At 37.6% G+C, this 14284-nt stretch overlaps 2 protein-coding genes across 3 annotated transcripts in view; one reads left to right on the forward strand and one right to left on the reverse strand.

Annotated features, from left to right (window-relative positions):
- Window positions 1-3579: 3579 nt before the first annotated feature.
- Window positions 3580-7401, forward strand: LOC131858140 (uncharacterized). The gene is made up of 3 exons (XM_059211190.1): window positions 3580-5522; window positions 5653-5938; window positions 7352-7401. The coding sequence occupies exons 1-3, from the start codon at window positions 4899-4901 to the stop codon at window positions 7399-7401; spliced, it is 960 nt and encodes a 319-aa protein (XP_059067173.1). The 5' UTR covers window positions 3580-4898.
- LOC131027956 (probable phospholipid hydroperoxide glutathione peroxidase) overlaps window positions 7089-14284 on the reverse strand; it is a 113047-nt gene continuing 105851 nt past the window's right edge. Inside the window, exons 5-6 of one of the 2 annotated variants that reach the window (XM_057958054.2) lie at window positions 7753-7920; window positions 7089-7509 (exon numbers count right to left, since the gene is read on the reverse strand). In XM_057958054.2, coding sequence (XP_057814037.1) covers window positions 7477-7509; window positions 7753-7920 — 201 coding nt within the window. In that variant the 3' untranslated portion in view covers window positions 7089-7476. The remainder of the gene's footprint in view (window positions 7510-7752; window positions 7921-14284) is intronic. The other variant, XM_057958058.2, reaches the window with a different exon arrangement.

Below are 14284 nucleotides of genomic sequence, written 5' to 3' on the forward strand. Positions count from 1 at the left end.
GATGCCTGGGACATATAGTACTCCTTTAAGTTGCAATGATATGCTTGACTTTAGTTTGATGGTGCAGGTTCCAACTCCTCTGACTGGATGCGTGGAGTCATCTCCGATAGTCACTTCCTCATCATTCTCCTCTATCATGGAGTCTTGCACTTCTCTAAACCCTGTAATGTGTCTCGATGAGCCACTGTCGATCACCCAGAAGCTAACCTTGTTTGATGCTTGGTTTGTAAGTGCTGAGTAGAGTACACACTTCTCGAAGTCATCTTCCCTTTTAGATTTTCCTGCTTTGGCAAATGTGGCTTGTTGTTTGGCTCTTTCTGGACATTTGACAACATAGTGCCCAAATTTGTCACATCTGTAACATTGAATCTGCGAAAGATCCTTCTCGAAGGTGTTCTTGCCATGCCGACCTTTCCTCTTCCTAAACTGTTTCTGCTTGCTTTTCTTGTTGGAGTTTGTATTTAGGACTTGAAGATCTTCATCTATATTCTTTTGTTTGATCCCTTTCTTATTTAACCTTGATTCTTCTTGGAGACAATATGTCTTTAGCTTATCAAACTTTGGAAATTTATCCCTTGCACTGATGTTTCCCATATACTAGGCAACCCATCTAGAGCAATGAGTGTTAATTCTTTGCTTTGGATCTCATATCCAACGGTTGCTAGTTCATCCCTTAGGGCTGATATCCGCATGAAGTAGGCATTGACTGACTCCCCTTTGATCATAGCTATATGATTTATTTCTCTCTTTAAAGCCAAGATTCTACTAGCATTGGATATCTCAAATGCATCTTTAAGTGCTTTGAACATGTTGTAGGCTGTTTCATGTTTCCTTATGATGGGCATAATATTATTTCTCACCCCATCAACTATGATTTTGATGGTCTTTTCATTTCCCTCTATCCAAATCCAAGTTGTTTTGTCTTGTTCAGTCTCAGGTTTTGTAGTTTCAATTTTTACAAATGATTCGACTTTATTTTCTTTTAGAATCATCTAAATTCTGAACTTCCATGCTGAGAAGTCATCACCTCCTCCGAGTCTATCTTCGAATTTGATAGTGCTAGCCATTAGAAGAAATGTGATGTTGAATATATGCTTGTCTTGAATTTTTCACAAAATTGAATAGCCTCGGGTTCGATTTAACGATATCTCTGACACCATGTAAATGTTATTCAATTTTCAATTCAAGATGCAAGTTATATTCAAGGTTATTTTTCTTCTTTTAGGTATATATATATATATATATATATATATATGCCAACAAGGAGGATCAAGCAAAACCTTGACCGGTCATGTCTATTAGACATGACCGATCAAGATATTACTTGATCGCACCTCTTCAATCATAATCACATTTATCTTATACCAATCGGTATATATAAAACTTAACAAGTTAACCGATACTAACCGGCGTGTATATCATTAACAAGTTAACCGATACTAACCGGCGTGTATATCATTAACAAGTGAACCAATACTAATCGGTATGTATGCAGTCATTTACTAAACCCGATAACAATCGGTATTTATATGGTTAACATGTTTGACCGATACTAATCGGTATGCATATGATTAACAAGGTAAACCGATACCAAACGTTATTCTGTGCTTTATGATTTACAACCGATAATTATCAGTAGTTAGACATTGGTTAAGAATCCGATGTTGATCGGAATTTGCAAGCAAGGTTGTATATATATAAGTCAAAGAATAATCATCAAATGAAGGAATGATAACTGAAGTCTTTATCATAGTCTATCAATAAGATAGATGATTGAATGAGAAACTTCATTTATCTCTCATTCAATCATTTATCTTACTGAGGCTATCATGCATCAACAGACTCTTCCTTATTTTTTGGGTTTAGAAGATTTGAGAAAGTGTTGCATGTTTTGGCAAAAGAAAAAGAAGCTCAATTTTCTTGATGTGTATCATATTGTGGCTTACCTTTAGCGAAAATACTTCAACACCTTGGACACCTATCACCCAAGTGCCTTCCACAAAATGTTTTTGAATCCTTTAAACATGTGTTCTACATTTTTTCAAGTAAATGATAATTGGCAATGGATTCTCTCTCTTCCCAAACTTGTTTGGTCGTTACTTGGAAAAACATTCTCCTTTAGAATTTTAGTCAAGTGGTAGCAAATATTGCAGAGCTTTGAAAAATTGTCAAAATAGAAATTTTATCCATTTTTAGAAAGATAGGAGCTGTGTTGTTTTAAACAATAGTCATCAAGACATAATTTCTAGACACAAGTGCAAGGTAGCTCTTTTTTCAAATTCAAATGGAGAGTAATAAAGTTCCTGTGAAGGTGGCGAACTTGAGAGGACAAGGGATTTTGGGACAACACCCATGTGGAGTCATTGAGGTGTAGTTCAACAGATATTTAGTCAGGCCTCACAATAGCCCTCACTAGCAGAGCTCACACAAGCCATTTCAAGAGTGGGTACTATTCTCTCCATTCCTGCTCTGCCAACCACTCTAGATGGAGTCCCTCCCCTTAGAGGCCTCACCATCTTTCTACATCCCAGATTGAACAGTTTTTGCACCTAAGGCATGATAAACAATTTCTCAGTATGGAGCTGGCAATTCCTCATGGTCAGATTTGGCAAGAGAGTCAAAATCACAGTAAAGTTCTGCTACTAGATTTAGGCGGAACATAGTTGATATGGTTGATCCTCTAGCCATTCTATGGGACAGTTGGAATATATCCTTATGATAATGACCCTTCTCTTGCTGCTAGCACTATAGCCCATTTTACTTAGTCTTTTATTGGTTTTGTTTTTGCATAACAAACAAATGTGTTTAAGGTTGGTAAGGCATTCGTGGCTGTGGATTTGAAACTCAATCCTTCTGTGTTGGGTTCTATGAACATTATTCAGAGTTTGATTCCTTTGCTGCACAAGTTTTTGATGTAAATCTGTAATTATTGTAAAGCTAAGTTGCAGGGTTCGCCCCTGGGAAGCCCTGGTACGGGTCCGGGTTCGACCGGGTCCGTGGTACGGGTCCGATTCGACCAGGGTTCGTAAAACCCAGGGTGGGTTCGACCCGGGTCGAACCCAGTCGAACCCGGGGTCGAACCCAGTCGAACCCGGGCGGACCCAGTCGAACCCGCGTGGCTGGGCGGCCCAATAAGTTAAAAAACAAACCAAATTTTTTTTTTTTTTTCAATTCCGCCTTAAAAAAAGCGAAAATTATAACCTAAAAAACACTTCTAAAACATCTTATTGACACATTTCACCTCATTTGTGTTGCAAACAAATTTTTTATGAGAGCAGGTTGAAGAGAGGTTGAACAAAATTTGGCTTCCAAGATCAAAGAGGAGGAGTTGAAGACTGATTTTAGAAGCTTCAACAAGTGTTGCAGCATCATTTCCATACATTTTCAAGCTTCCATTGGCAGCAAGAGGTAGGTTTTTAAACATTTTTTTCCAACTATTTTTGTTTCACAAATTGTCAAACATGAAACTTGAATTTTTTTTCATTATTTAGTTTTTGTTTTTGAATATGTTTATTTTATTTCTTGCCATAGGAACTAGAATGGCATCTACATCTTCCTCCATTGGCAATGACAAGTAATTGCAAAACAAAGAAATGATCCAAATTCTCCCTTATGGAAATATGTGGACATTATAAAACAACTTCCGGGAGGTGGGGGATTCCGTTGGAAATGCCATGGATGTGATATTGAACGTAATAGTTCATATTATCGAGTGGTAGGCCATTTGTGTGGAATAAAAGGAAGAGGCATCAAAAAATGCCCTGGCAAAAATGGTAAACCTATACCAGATGAGATAGTGATGAAATATATTAGGGAGCATGAGGCAGCAGAAGAGAGGGAAGCCCGTAGATTGAACCAAACCGCATCAAAGAAAACAAGGGGAATGCAAGGCCCTTCTAATCCCAGTATTGTAGTAGAAGACCACCCCTTCTTTGCCACAAATGAACCTCAAAGTGAACCACCCTTGACACGTAAAAGAACAAAAGGGCCTTTAGAAACCGCATTCCAAAATGAGAGTAGAGACAATGCTGATCAAGATATAGTAAGGTGCATTTATGCAAATGGTTTGTCATTCAATGTTGTTCGCTCCCCATATTGGAAGCAAATGATAAAAAGTGTTAATGAGGCACCAAGAGGGTATAAGGGCCCCGGTTATGAGAAGGTACGTGGAACATTATTGGAGAAAGAGGTGAAGAGGGTTGAAGATGCATTGAAACCCATAAGGGATTCGTGGGTTGAGACAGGTGTAACAATTGTTTCAGATGGGTGGAAAGATGCTAAAAACCGTCCCTTGATCAATGTCATAGCGGTGTCCCCTAAAGGGGCAATGTTTTTGAGAGCTGTGGATTGTGAGGGCCAAATAAAAGATGGCGAATTTATTGCAGAAATTCTCATCTCTGCCATTGAGTCTGTGGGACCCCGCAATGTTGTCCAAGTCATAACGGACAATGCAAAAAATTGTAGAGCTGCTGGTTTGTTGGTTGAGCAACGCTATGATCACATCTTTTGGACACCTTGTGCGGTACATTCGCTCAATCTTATGCTACAAAGGATTGGGCAAAAAATAAAATGGATCAGAGATGTGTATGCAGAGGTTGAGGACATCCAGATGTTCATCACAAACCACCACATGTCTCAAGGGATTTTTAGAACCTATTCGAATTTGGAGCTATTGAAGGTAAGTGAAATAGTAATTTAATTTTACATTTTCTGATTTTTTTGAATTTTCAATGTTAATAATATCATTGTGTAAGCTATATTGTGTATTCTTCTTTAAAGTTTGGCTTTATTTTTTAATAATTTGGCATTAATTTGTGTTATAGGTTGCTGAGACCCGTTTTGCATCAAACACAATCGTCTTAAGACGACTTGTGAAAGTTAGAGTGGCACTATGCAATATGGTGATCAGCACCAATTGGACTGTATGGAAGCAAAGTAGCACTGAGAGGGCAGGAAAAATTAGGGATAGAATATTGGATGAGAAATGGTGGGATCTTGTTACATATCTCCTAAGTATCACTGAGCCCATCATGAGCATGATTCGCTATACAGACATGGATAGGCCTTGCATAGGTGAGATTTATGATGGCATTGATTCAATGCTTGAAAAAATAAAGTTCACTATAAATGAAAAAGAGAATGATCCTCAGGAGAAATTCTTCAAAGAACTGGAATTAATTATTGTAGAGAGGTGGAATAAGATGACCACTCCTTTGCACCTTCTTGCCTATGCCTTGACACCTAAGTACTATAGCAATCAGTTTCTTGATAAACCAGGAAGGATTCCACCATGGAGAGATCTAGAAGTATCTGATGGGTATAAGGCAGCATTTCTTAGACTATATCCCGATGATGATTTGCGAGATGTTGTTACAAATGAGTTCATAGAATTCGCAAATGGGAATGGTCTAAGTGTTGATGCACTTCGTCATAGATCCAAGAAAGATGCTCATAGCTGGTGGTACTTCCATGGCACATGCTTCCAACACCTACAACCCCTCGCTATAAAAGTTTTATCACAAGTAAGTTTAATTAATTAAAATTTTTAATTTACAAGTTTTAGTTTATTTATAGTTTACTTTGTCTTCATAGGTTGCTAGTAATTTTATTTTTATTAATGTATAACTTTAATTGTTTACTTTGTCTTCATAGGTTGCTAGTTCATCTGCTTCAGAAAGAAATTGGAGCACATACTCTTTCATCCACTCAGTAAAGCGCAATAGGCTGCTATCAAAAAGAGCGGAGAATTTAGTATATGTGCATTCCAACCTACGTCTTCTTTCACACAAACAACATGACTACACACAAGGGGAAACAAAGATGTGGGATATAGAGCCAGAGCATACTGATTTGGATGCTCCTGGTTCTCAGCTTCTTGCATTGACACTTGATGACTCGGAAATTGAGCCAACTTATAGTGCAAGTGCAAGTGGCATTGGCTCATTTAATGTCAATGTCAATGAGGATGAGGAGGAGGAGGAGGAGGAGGATGAAGAACTAGATGATCCATTTGATGATTAAACTTTTAAGTTTATATTTTTGAAAGTTGAAACAATGATACTTGAATATTTTGTCATTTTGATATTAAACTTGATGTATATGATGCTATTATCAATTATGGTATGATCATGATGCTATGATTACAAGTTTATGTTTGTTTTGTTGTTCATATGATGCTATGTGACATGCATATTTTAATTCATGCTTATAGGCTTTGATATATATATATATAATATATATATATATATATATAAATTTACATGTTTTTGTACTAACGAACCCAAACGAACCCAAACCCCTTTTCAAAATTTTGCCGTACCGGCGTACCGGGTTCTTCGAACCCGAACCGGAACCCGAACCCGAACCGGCAACTTAGTTGTAAAGAATAAACACAAATCCATTGACAAAGAGCTGAATACTACAGAAATACACAAGAGGGATTAGAAGACCAACAGATATTTGACAAGCCACAAGCTGGATCTAATTAACCCATTTCTTCCTCATACTTTATAGATAAATTTACAAACAGTTTACTACCGTAACTGTAAACATAGCTAGCATGTGACAAGTATTATGTATAAAAAACTGATTTTACCATCAACATGGGCATCCTAAAAGGTTCCAATACACATTTGATGTCTTCCCTAAAAGTCCTAGATTTTAACAGCGGTACTGAGACAAGAGTCCTAATTAAGACTATCATACATACCTATTGGTCACTTTTCACTTGTGATTACCTTCAGAGACATCACTCTAATTTTGACATGGCAGCCCTATGGGATCTACATCACCTATGGAATCTAACTCAAGAACAAAGATACTTGAGGTGATCAGTAACCAAATCTTATTAAGGGATTAGGTTTGAGCATCCTGATGGTAATGCAAGAAACACAACAAAATTAGGGTTATGAGGATTAAGTTTAATTCACACTGAGAAAATGGACAATCAATAATGTTATTATGGGGAAGGACTTGAAACCACCATAACATAAACAGTGCTCTAATTAATGATTACTGTGATGTTTTACATAAAAACAAAATGAAATTATGTATAGACTCGCCAAAAAAACAAAGCAAATATTCTAATCTTCAAACAAATTTCTGATCTAATATAAAGTATTATAACAGAAACTTTTTTATAATTTCAAACCCAAATCCTAATTAGATACTCGAATTTAGAATTTGCAAGCATATGCATCTTGTAAATCAGCATAGTGTTTTGTAAAACAAATAATTGCAATAAGGTCCTAATATGACCTAAGATAAGAATGATACCCAATATTAACACATAAATAAAAAAGACTCAAGCTCATTCCAATGAATGCAATGACACTACATCCTTTACTTGCAGAAAATATTAAGTCCAGACAGATATGCAAAGCAGGAAAGTTAAGTAACTAAAGGCAAAGTCTCCAACTCAAAGTAGTCCAGTTAAATTAGATTTCACTTCTACAAAATAAAATGAGTCCATTCCAGTTACTGCTCTCCCAATGCTGTTTTGATGTCCTTCTGCACAGTTAAAGGTAATTGTTTTTAAGGTTAGGGCCAAGGCAGATGCCAATTTGGCACATGAAACCCCACTTGAAGAAGTCATAAATGATTCTTCTGAAAATAAGATAAATCAAATGAAGATAATATAATAAAAAGAGCGTTCAAGCCAGGATCAAACTAGATATCAATAGTTAAATATCAAACTTAATTTCAAATGATACTTGTGAAGAGACCTTTCCATACATGTTGCACAAGCCATACCTCAATACCAAATGGTGATGTTGTGGGTGAGTAACGACCGATAACATGACCATCTTTGTTGACCAAAAATTTGGTAAAGTTCCACTTGATACGAGATCCCATAAACCCACCTTTACTTGACTTCAAAAAATTATAAATGGGAACTGTGTTTGGACCATTCACATAAACCTAAATAAAGAAGAGAAAAGGAAAAAGTCATGTCAGAAATTTTACAGTAAATTGCAAAACTACAATCAAGTATAAACTCATATGTTGAAGATTCATGATGCTCATAGCATGTATTTTACATTTGCATAGTTCTGTCGTAATTATATAAGGCAATCATGAATGGATTCTAGGTATTTTTTGGTACCTTTTCAATGGGTAATATTCTAGTCATCTTAATGGGATTTAACACAATTCAAATTTTCTCAGGAATACTTTTCTGACAAAAAATAGTTTGTACACACTAAAATCTCTTTAAGGCCAGTTTGAATGGCACAAAAGTAAAATTGATTGCAAGCACTCAGAACATTTATTATTATAATAAACAATGGGATTGATGAGAAAATTCAAGATTTAAATTCAATGTCATTGTTCCATTACCACATTTTCACCAATACGGAACATGCATTAGCACGAGTGTCGGAATACATGTTATTGAGAGAAATTTATAAATTAATTGACAAGCTGTTTGACAATACATGTTATTGAGAGAAATTTATAAATTAATTGACAAGCTGTTTGACAATACATAGGCTAAAAGGAATACGAAAAAAGTATTAATAATAATACAAGAGGAATTGAATATTTTACAGCTCAAAAAAGCAAACATCGAACCTACAACCCACATAAGGAAATACTTTGCACTGGGCATATAAAAGGCAGTTTTTTCAAAATAGATGGTTACAAGTATTATTTAGTTGTATTATGTATACTAACAATCATATAGTAGTTCGTCACAACTTTAACATTGTACATATAAATTTTTTTAAACATGTCTGAATTATAGACAAATCCTCAGCTAACACCAGAGAATGTCCAAGTAATAACATCCTCGAAGCATACTACAATTGTCTCAGTTCTACAATGTGAATTTCTTAATAGGAAAGGACAAAGCAATTTTACAACATGCATGGAATGAAATTTCAAAGCAATTTTGCTCAGAATGACATAAACCTACAACTGGAAATTACTTTCAAATTTATTGCAAACTGTGGACAGCAAAATATAATCATTTTCTACAATACCCAGTTGGCCAAATAGCTTCCAAATAACATTACAAGCACACCCATGACATCTGAATATGCACAGGTCTGTTTTTGCAACTATATCAGCAAGCTGGGAACACCAAACTTGGACGCCACTCTCCACAATCAGCTCTAAAGGACTCAAACTGGAAATCTCTTGGAAGTTATGCCCTAGACACCCTCCAAACAGCAAAATATGACCTCAACTTGGATGGCAAGACTTCTGTGTCAACCAACACACCTAGCTTTTAGTTTTTCAACCTGTCTAGGAAAGGAAGCGGCCAGCAAAGGGTGGATAAATGACTACAATAAACCCTTCAATACTCCTCCCCTTGTCACCAAAAATTTGTCTTTTATTTTGTGCTCAATAAACTGATAATGCAAACTAATCTCTTTATATTTTGAAGCTCAAATGTAGTCTCTTAATGAACCACCAATCAATCTTCCTGGTTAGATCTTCCACCAACAAAGAAGATGTTCTCTATGAAGGTTTTCATCCTCACAAAGCCATAGGATGAATAAGTTCAATCCAGCAAAGTTCTGTTATCGAATTGCAAATCTTACATACCAAAAATGAGCTCAAGAATGCCTTTTTATTCTCCTCCAAGACCCACACCCCTTTTAGGGTTTTGCAACATTTTATTTAATTTTTAATCCCCTTATGCCTCCCAAGTTGGCACCCACCCCAAGGAACCCCTTAATTTAACATTGTAATTTAAAACCTTATATCTCCTAGGCACTTACATTAACTTTATTTAATTACTAAGTTGCAAGGTTCAACCCCCTAGGCCCCTGGTATCCATCTGGTCCATTCTTGATTTGGGTCCTAGTCCAGTATGCCTGTGATCTGGACAGGGTCCGTGATTCACAAGGCTGGTTCGGACAAGGTCTGTAATATCCCCACAATTTTTTTATATTTTTAACACAACAAAATTCACCCGTTAAGGTTAGAATAATCAAACTTGCGCAGAAAGGGAATGCTGAAAGTAACCCTTTCACTTTCTGATCACCGAGAGCCCAATATGGGAGGGTGAGAGCATACGGTGTCAAGGGGATCGTTAACTCAAATAACTGCAGGAAACGAAATCTCGAATACAATACTGAGCGGCAAGCCAGCCCTTTTCACTTTCTAGTAGGATAATGAGAATACTGAAAGATCACTTGGCGGTAAACTAGCCAAGGACAAGCCAAGAAACTGAAGAAACAATCACTCAACCGCTTATCCAGCATGACGACTAGAAATGAAATTACAATCAACTCTACTGCTTATGCAGCGGGAGGACAATATTACAATATTCAACATAGGTGGCAAAGCCAGCCTCTTTCACTTATGCAGTGGGACTAAGAGAAATAATCCAATTAGATAGTTGTTAGTACTACTAACCAGCTTTACAATGCACAATATGGATTACAATTTAAGGGAAATCACTATTCCAAAGATAGGCAGCAAGGCCAGCCTCTTCCACTTATGCAGTGGGACAAGAAAGAACAATAGAAATTGCTGTTAGTACTACTACCAGCATTACAATATGAATCATAGTATATAAGAGTGATGAACCAAGTGCAATAACATGACCAACAACTGCAAATGAAACCAAGTCCTTTCTCTTCACATCAATGAACTCACACACCCGAAAACCAAATCCAAACACCAAAAACTCTAATTTTGATATACTCCTAGCACGCTGAAAACACACAGACCAGCAACACCAAATCCCACTAAAACACTCACAACTCACCTAATTCTTAACCAAATGACACGAAACTGAAAGCAAATGATCACTGGGAGGTAGGCAATCATTCCTAGGACAACAAAACATGGAAAAATGACCCCAATAATTTATGCACGCATTCCAAAGCGCTCAGCCACATGGTATGGCCAGCTAAGGTACGATTTTGCAAAAAGAAAATCCAAAACACCATTTTAAGCTCTATTAACTTGCAAAATGAATCGCCTAAACCATAAAGAAAGATGGATGAAATACCTAGAACGAGGAGAATGACACACTAAGACCTGCGACAAAAAATCCACTTCAGCACACACTGCGACCAACAACATGAACACTCAAGAAAACACACCAAAACATCTAAAACTGACACAAATTCTACAACATTGTTCTTCAATCTACTCCTCTGAATGAAGAGCAGTCTCTGGCTCGACTAGTTGCTGTATTGCAAGCAAGAAATCAAGCTATGGCTAGGAGGTAATCGTTCCCCGAAGCTTTCACTCTGCATTTCGGCAGCATTTCATTATTAAAAATTCTTGGATGCCAAAAACAAGAGCCCAACACTCTTATTTATAGACTTTGTGTCTCCAAATTCAAATTCACATTCCCTCCAAATGAACGCCAAACCCAAATGCACATTCACTTCACATTATTTTGAAATTACATTTCATTTCTCCTTTCTCCAAATCGACCTTCTCATAGGAGCAAATATACTTCATAAAAATGACAATAAAATCATAATGTGGCATCCAAGGTAGATAAGTGAAATATATTATAAAATTAACTTATTAATATTTCACTTTATAAAGCATTTTTCCTCAACAATAAATCGCCCAATATATAATGTTGTTGTTAGACTCTCAGCCACATCTTTGAAAGGCAAAGCTTTGCAGTGGTATAGAGGGCTGCCGTCTAGCTCCATTCACTATTAGGATGAATTGGGGGAGAGGTTGTGCAACCATTTCGAAGACAAAAGTGATCACCTATCACTTGTGGAGCAGTTGACTACGATCGAGAGGGCACCTCATGAGTTCATAGGAGATTTCAATTTCAGATTCCATAAGACATGGAATAGAATTCCTGCTCTAGTGAAGCCATCTCCAAATCATGCCTTCTTGTATTATCTTAGAGCTCTCAACAGCGATATGGAGCCTCTTTACCGGGTGCATATGACATAAACCATCAGGGCATAAAATTGTTTGATTCAGGCTGAGAAGATAGCTCCAAGGCCTGCAATGCCTCTCTTCCTAGAAGCTCCTACTCAACAACCCACCTTGGCTCCTATCTTCATGGCTTCCGCAGGTCAACCATCCACACCCTCTACATCCTCCAATGAGCTCCATGAGGTCAAGGCTCTATTGCAAAACTTTAACAATGAGTTGGTGACACTAAAGAGGCAACAAGCCTAGCATAGCAAACCTTATCAGGCACAAAATCAAAACTATCAACAGAATAGGCCACTCTTTCAAGGGCAAAATCAATGGAGCAACGCCAAGCCTTTGAATAGCGTGAACCCCACGGCTGCAAGCAACTCAAAAGCGACAGTTCCAATGCAAAATAATGTTGCCTAAGAGCAGGATTGGTGTCAACCATGCAATCAGCCACACAACCAAGGTGCATGCCAAAATGGAGGGTTTGTCCAAACCTTAGTGGTGCAAGATGAGACGACCACTTCTGGCCAGCAATATGACCCAAATCAGCCTAGCGTTAACACTCAGGCTTACTTGCAAGGGGATTCTACCTTTGTCAATTGGCAAGAGGCAGAATTTTGTGGTTTGAACCAAACAAATGGTGAGTCTATGCTGCAGTATACAAGGTCAAAGAAGCGAGCCATGGAGGTTGCCTCACCTTCAACATCAGTAGCTCCAACGCCCAATATAGCTGTCCATGATACAAGCCAAAATACCTTGCAAGGGAGCAAGAGGTAGGAAGAGGTCCAAGTCGTCTAAAGAGAAAAAGTAGACCTTGTAGCCTCAAAGATGGAGGTTGCCTCACCTTCAACATCAGTCCAAGCTCCAACGCCCAATATAGCTGTCCATGATACAAGCCAAAATACCTTGCAAGGGAGCAAGAGGTAGGAAGAGGTCCAAGTCGTCTAAAGAGCAAAAGTAGACCTTGTAGCCTCAAAGGGGCCTCTAAAATCAGCTGGTGTTCTTTTCAACATAGCTGATCAGATGAATAAGGCCAAACTCAACGTCACTATGTGGGAGGCCCTTTCAATCCCATCTCAAAGGGATTTTCTTAAAGAGGCACTGAAAGATGTCGATCAGTCAGGTGATGAGGCAGCAGTCAGCGGAAAGGCAGTCTCCACCAAATTGGTGCAACCGAAGGAGGAGGAAGATTCAAGCAAGATCAGCAAGCCTCCCTGATGAGGAGGTATGATAGAAGGTTAGCCTTCTTTGAGGTTGGTGGGCTTTTGTTCTCAATGTTCTTCCCAAATCAATCCCTAGGCACAAATGGGATTCTTCTAAACCTTTCTCCTATCTCCTCCTCTCTATTCAACACTGCTTGCACCCTATTGTATTGGACATCACTCCTCCTTACCTTCCATGCTAAGGCATTCAAGTCTGAAATGAGGTCCTCTTGAGTGTCACCAAAAATGAACAAGTTTGGTTGTCCAACTGGCTGAATCTCCTCTCTTCCCGGAATGGGCAACTGTTGGAGAACCATGGTTTACCTAATCTTATTTGCTCCTTTAAGGATTTGAATCATATTAATCTGTTGATTGAGCATCTAGACAGGTCTGAAGGTATGATGACTGTCCTTCACTTCTCAAGAATGGAAATTTCTCAATTGGATGCAAAGAACGTAGGGTTACTCAAAGCAACTTTCTAGGTGCAAAAGGTCCATTTGATCAAATGGCTCAATACAATGCTTTGGATATTGTAGTAGGGTATCTCAGGTCTCTACTCATCAATTTTGATGATTTGAAACAACCAATTGCTTCCCCTTCCTTACCGATTTCATGAATTGGTCAAATTTGCTCCAAAAAGGCTACTAGAATTAGCCCTAGTTTTTAATGAAAATTGTTCACCCTGCTCAACCTGCTAAAGTTCATGACAAACCCTTGGAGATGTGGTCATTTGATGTTGAAAGCTCAAGGATTTTTGCTATGGCAAGTACTGTACAGACTGTTTTAGTGCTGTCCCACAAAATAGGCACTTTTCAAGGGTTTTTGAAAGTTTTAGTGAGGGTTTGCAATTTACAAGTTTTCTTCATGATACTAGGCCAACTTAAATGCTTCAATCCTTTCTTTAACATATGCCAAACACCTCCAAAGATTCAAAACTTATCTTCTAATATTGTCATTATATCAAACAAGTGTCATACTGCTACCCTTAACAGAAATAATAGTCTAGATGACTGGGACAGCAACGTTTTTAAGATTTTGCATACACTTTGATCATTGATAAACCAAATACAATGAAAGTATGTCAATTAGGGATGCAACAATGGTTTGATATCAGTTGGAACACCATGCACAACAATTAAGAAAGGATTTTATAATTGCTGTTCATACACAGTCAACACTGTATTTTTTGACAGCAATAAGGTGCATTTTTGATAGCAACTTCC

This window comes from Cryptomeria japonica, chromosome 1, assembly GCF_030272615.1.
Source record: "Cryptomeria japonica chromosome 1, Sugi_1.0, whole genome shotgun sequence".
NCBI classification, from domain to species: Eukaryota; Viridiplantae; Streptophyta; class Pinopsida; order Cupressales; family Cupressaceae; genus Cryptomeria; species Cryptomeria japonica.

Excerpts from the sequence above, each read along its gene's own strand:
- LOC131858140 (XM_059211190.1), top strand. The coding sequence starts at position 4,899 with ATGGTGATCAGCACCAATTGGACTGTATGGAAGCAAAGTAGCACTGAG. Across the intron at positions 5,523-5,652 it reads CTATAAAAGTTTTATCACAA|GTTGCTAGTTCATCTGCTTC; the intron begins GTAAGTTTAATT and ends TTGTCTTCATAG. Across the intron at positions 5,939-7,351 it reads TGCAAGTGCAAGTGGCATTG|AAAATATTAAGTCCAGACAG; the intron begins GCTCATTTAATG and ends CTTTACTTGCAG.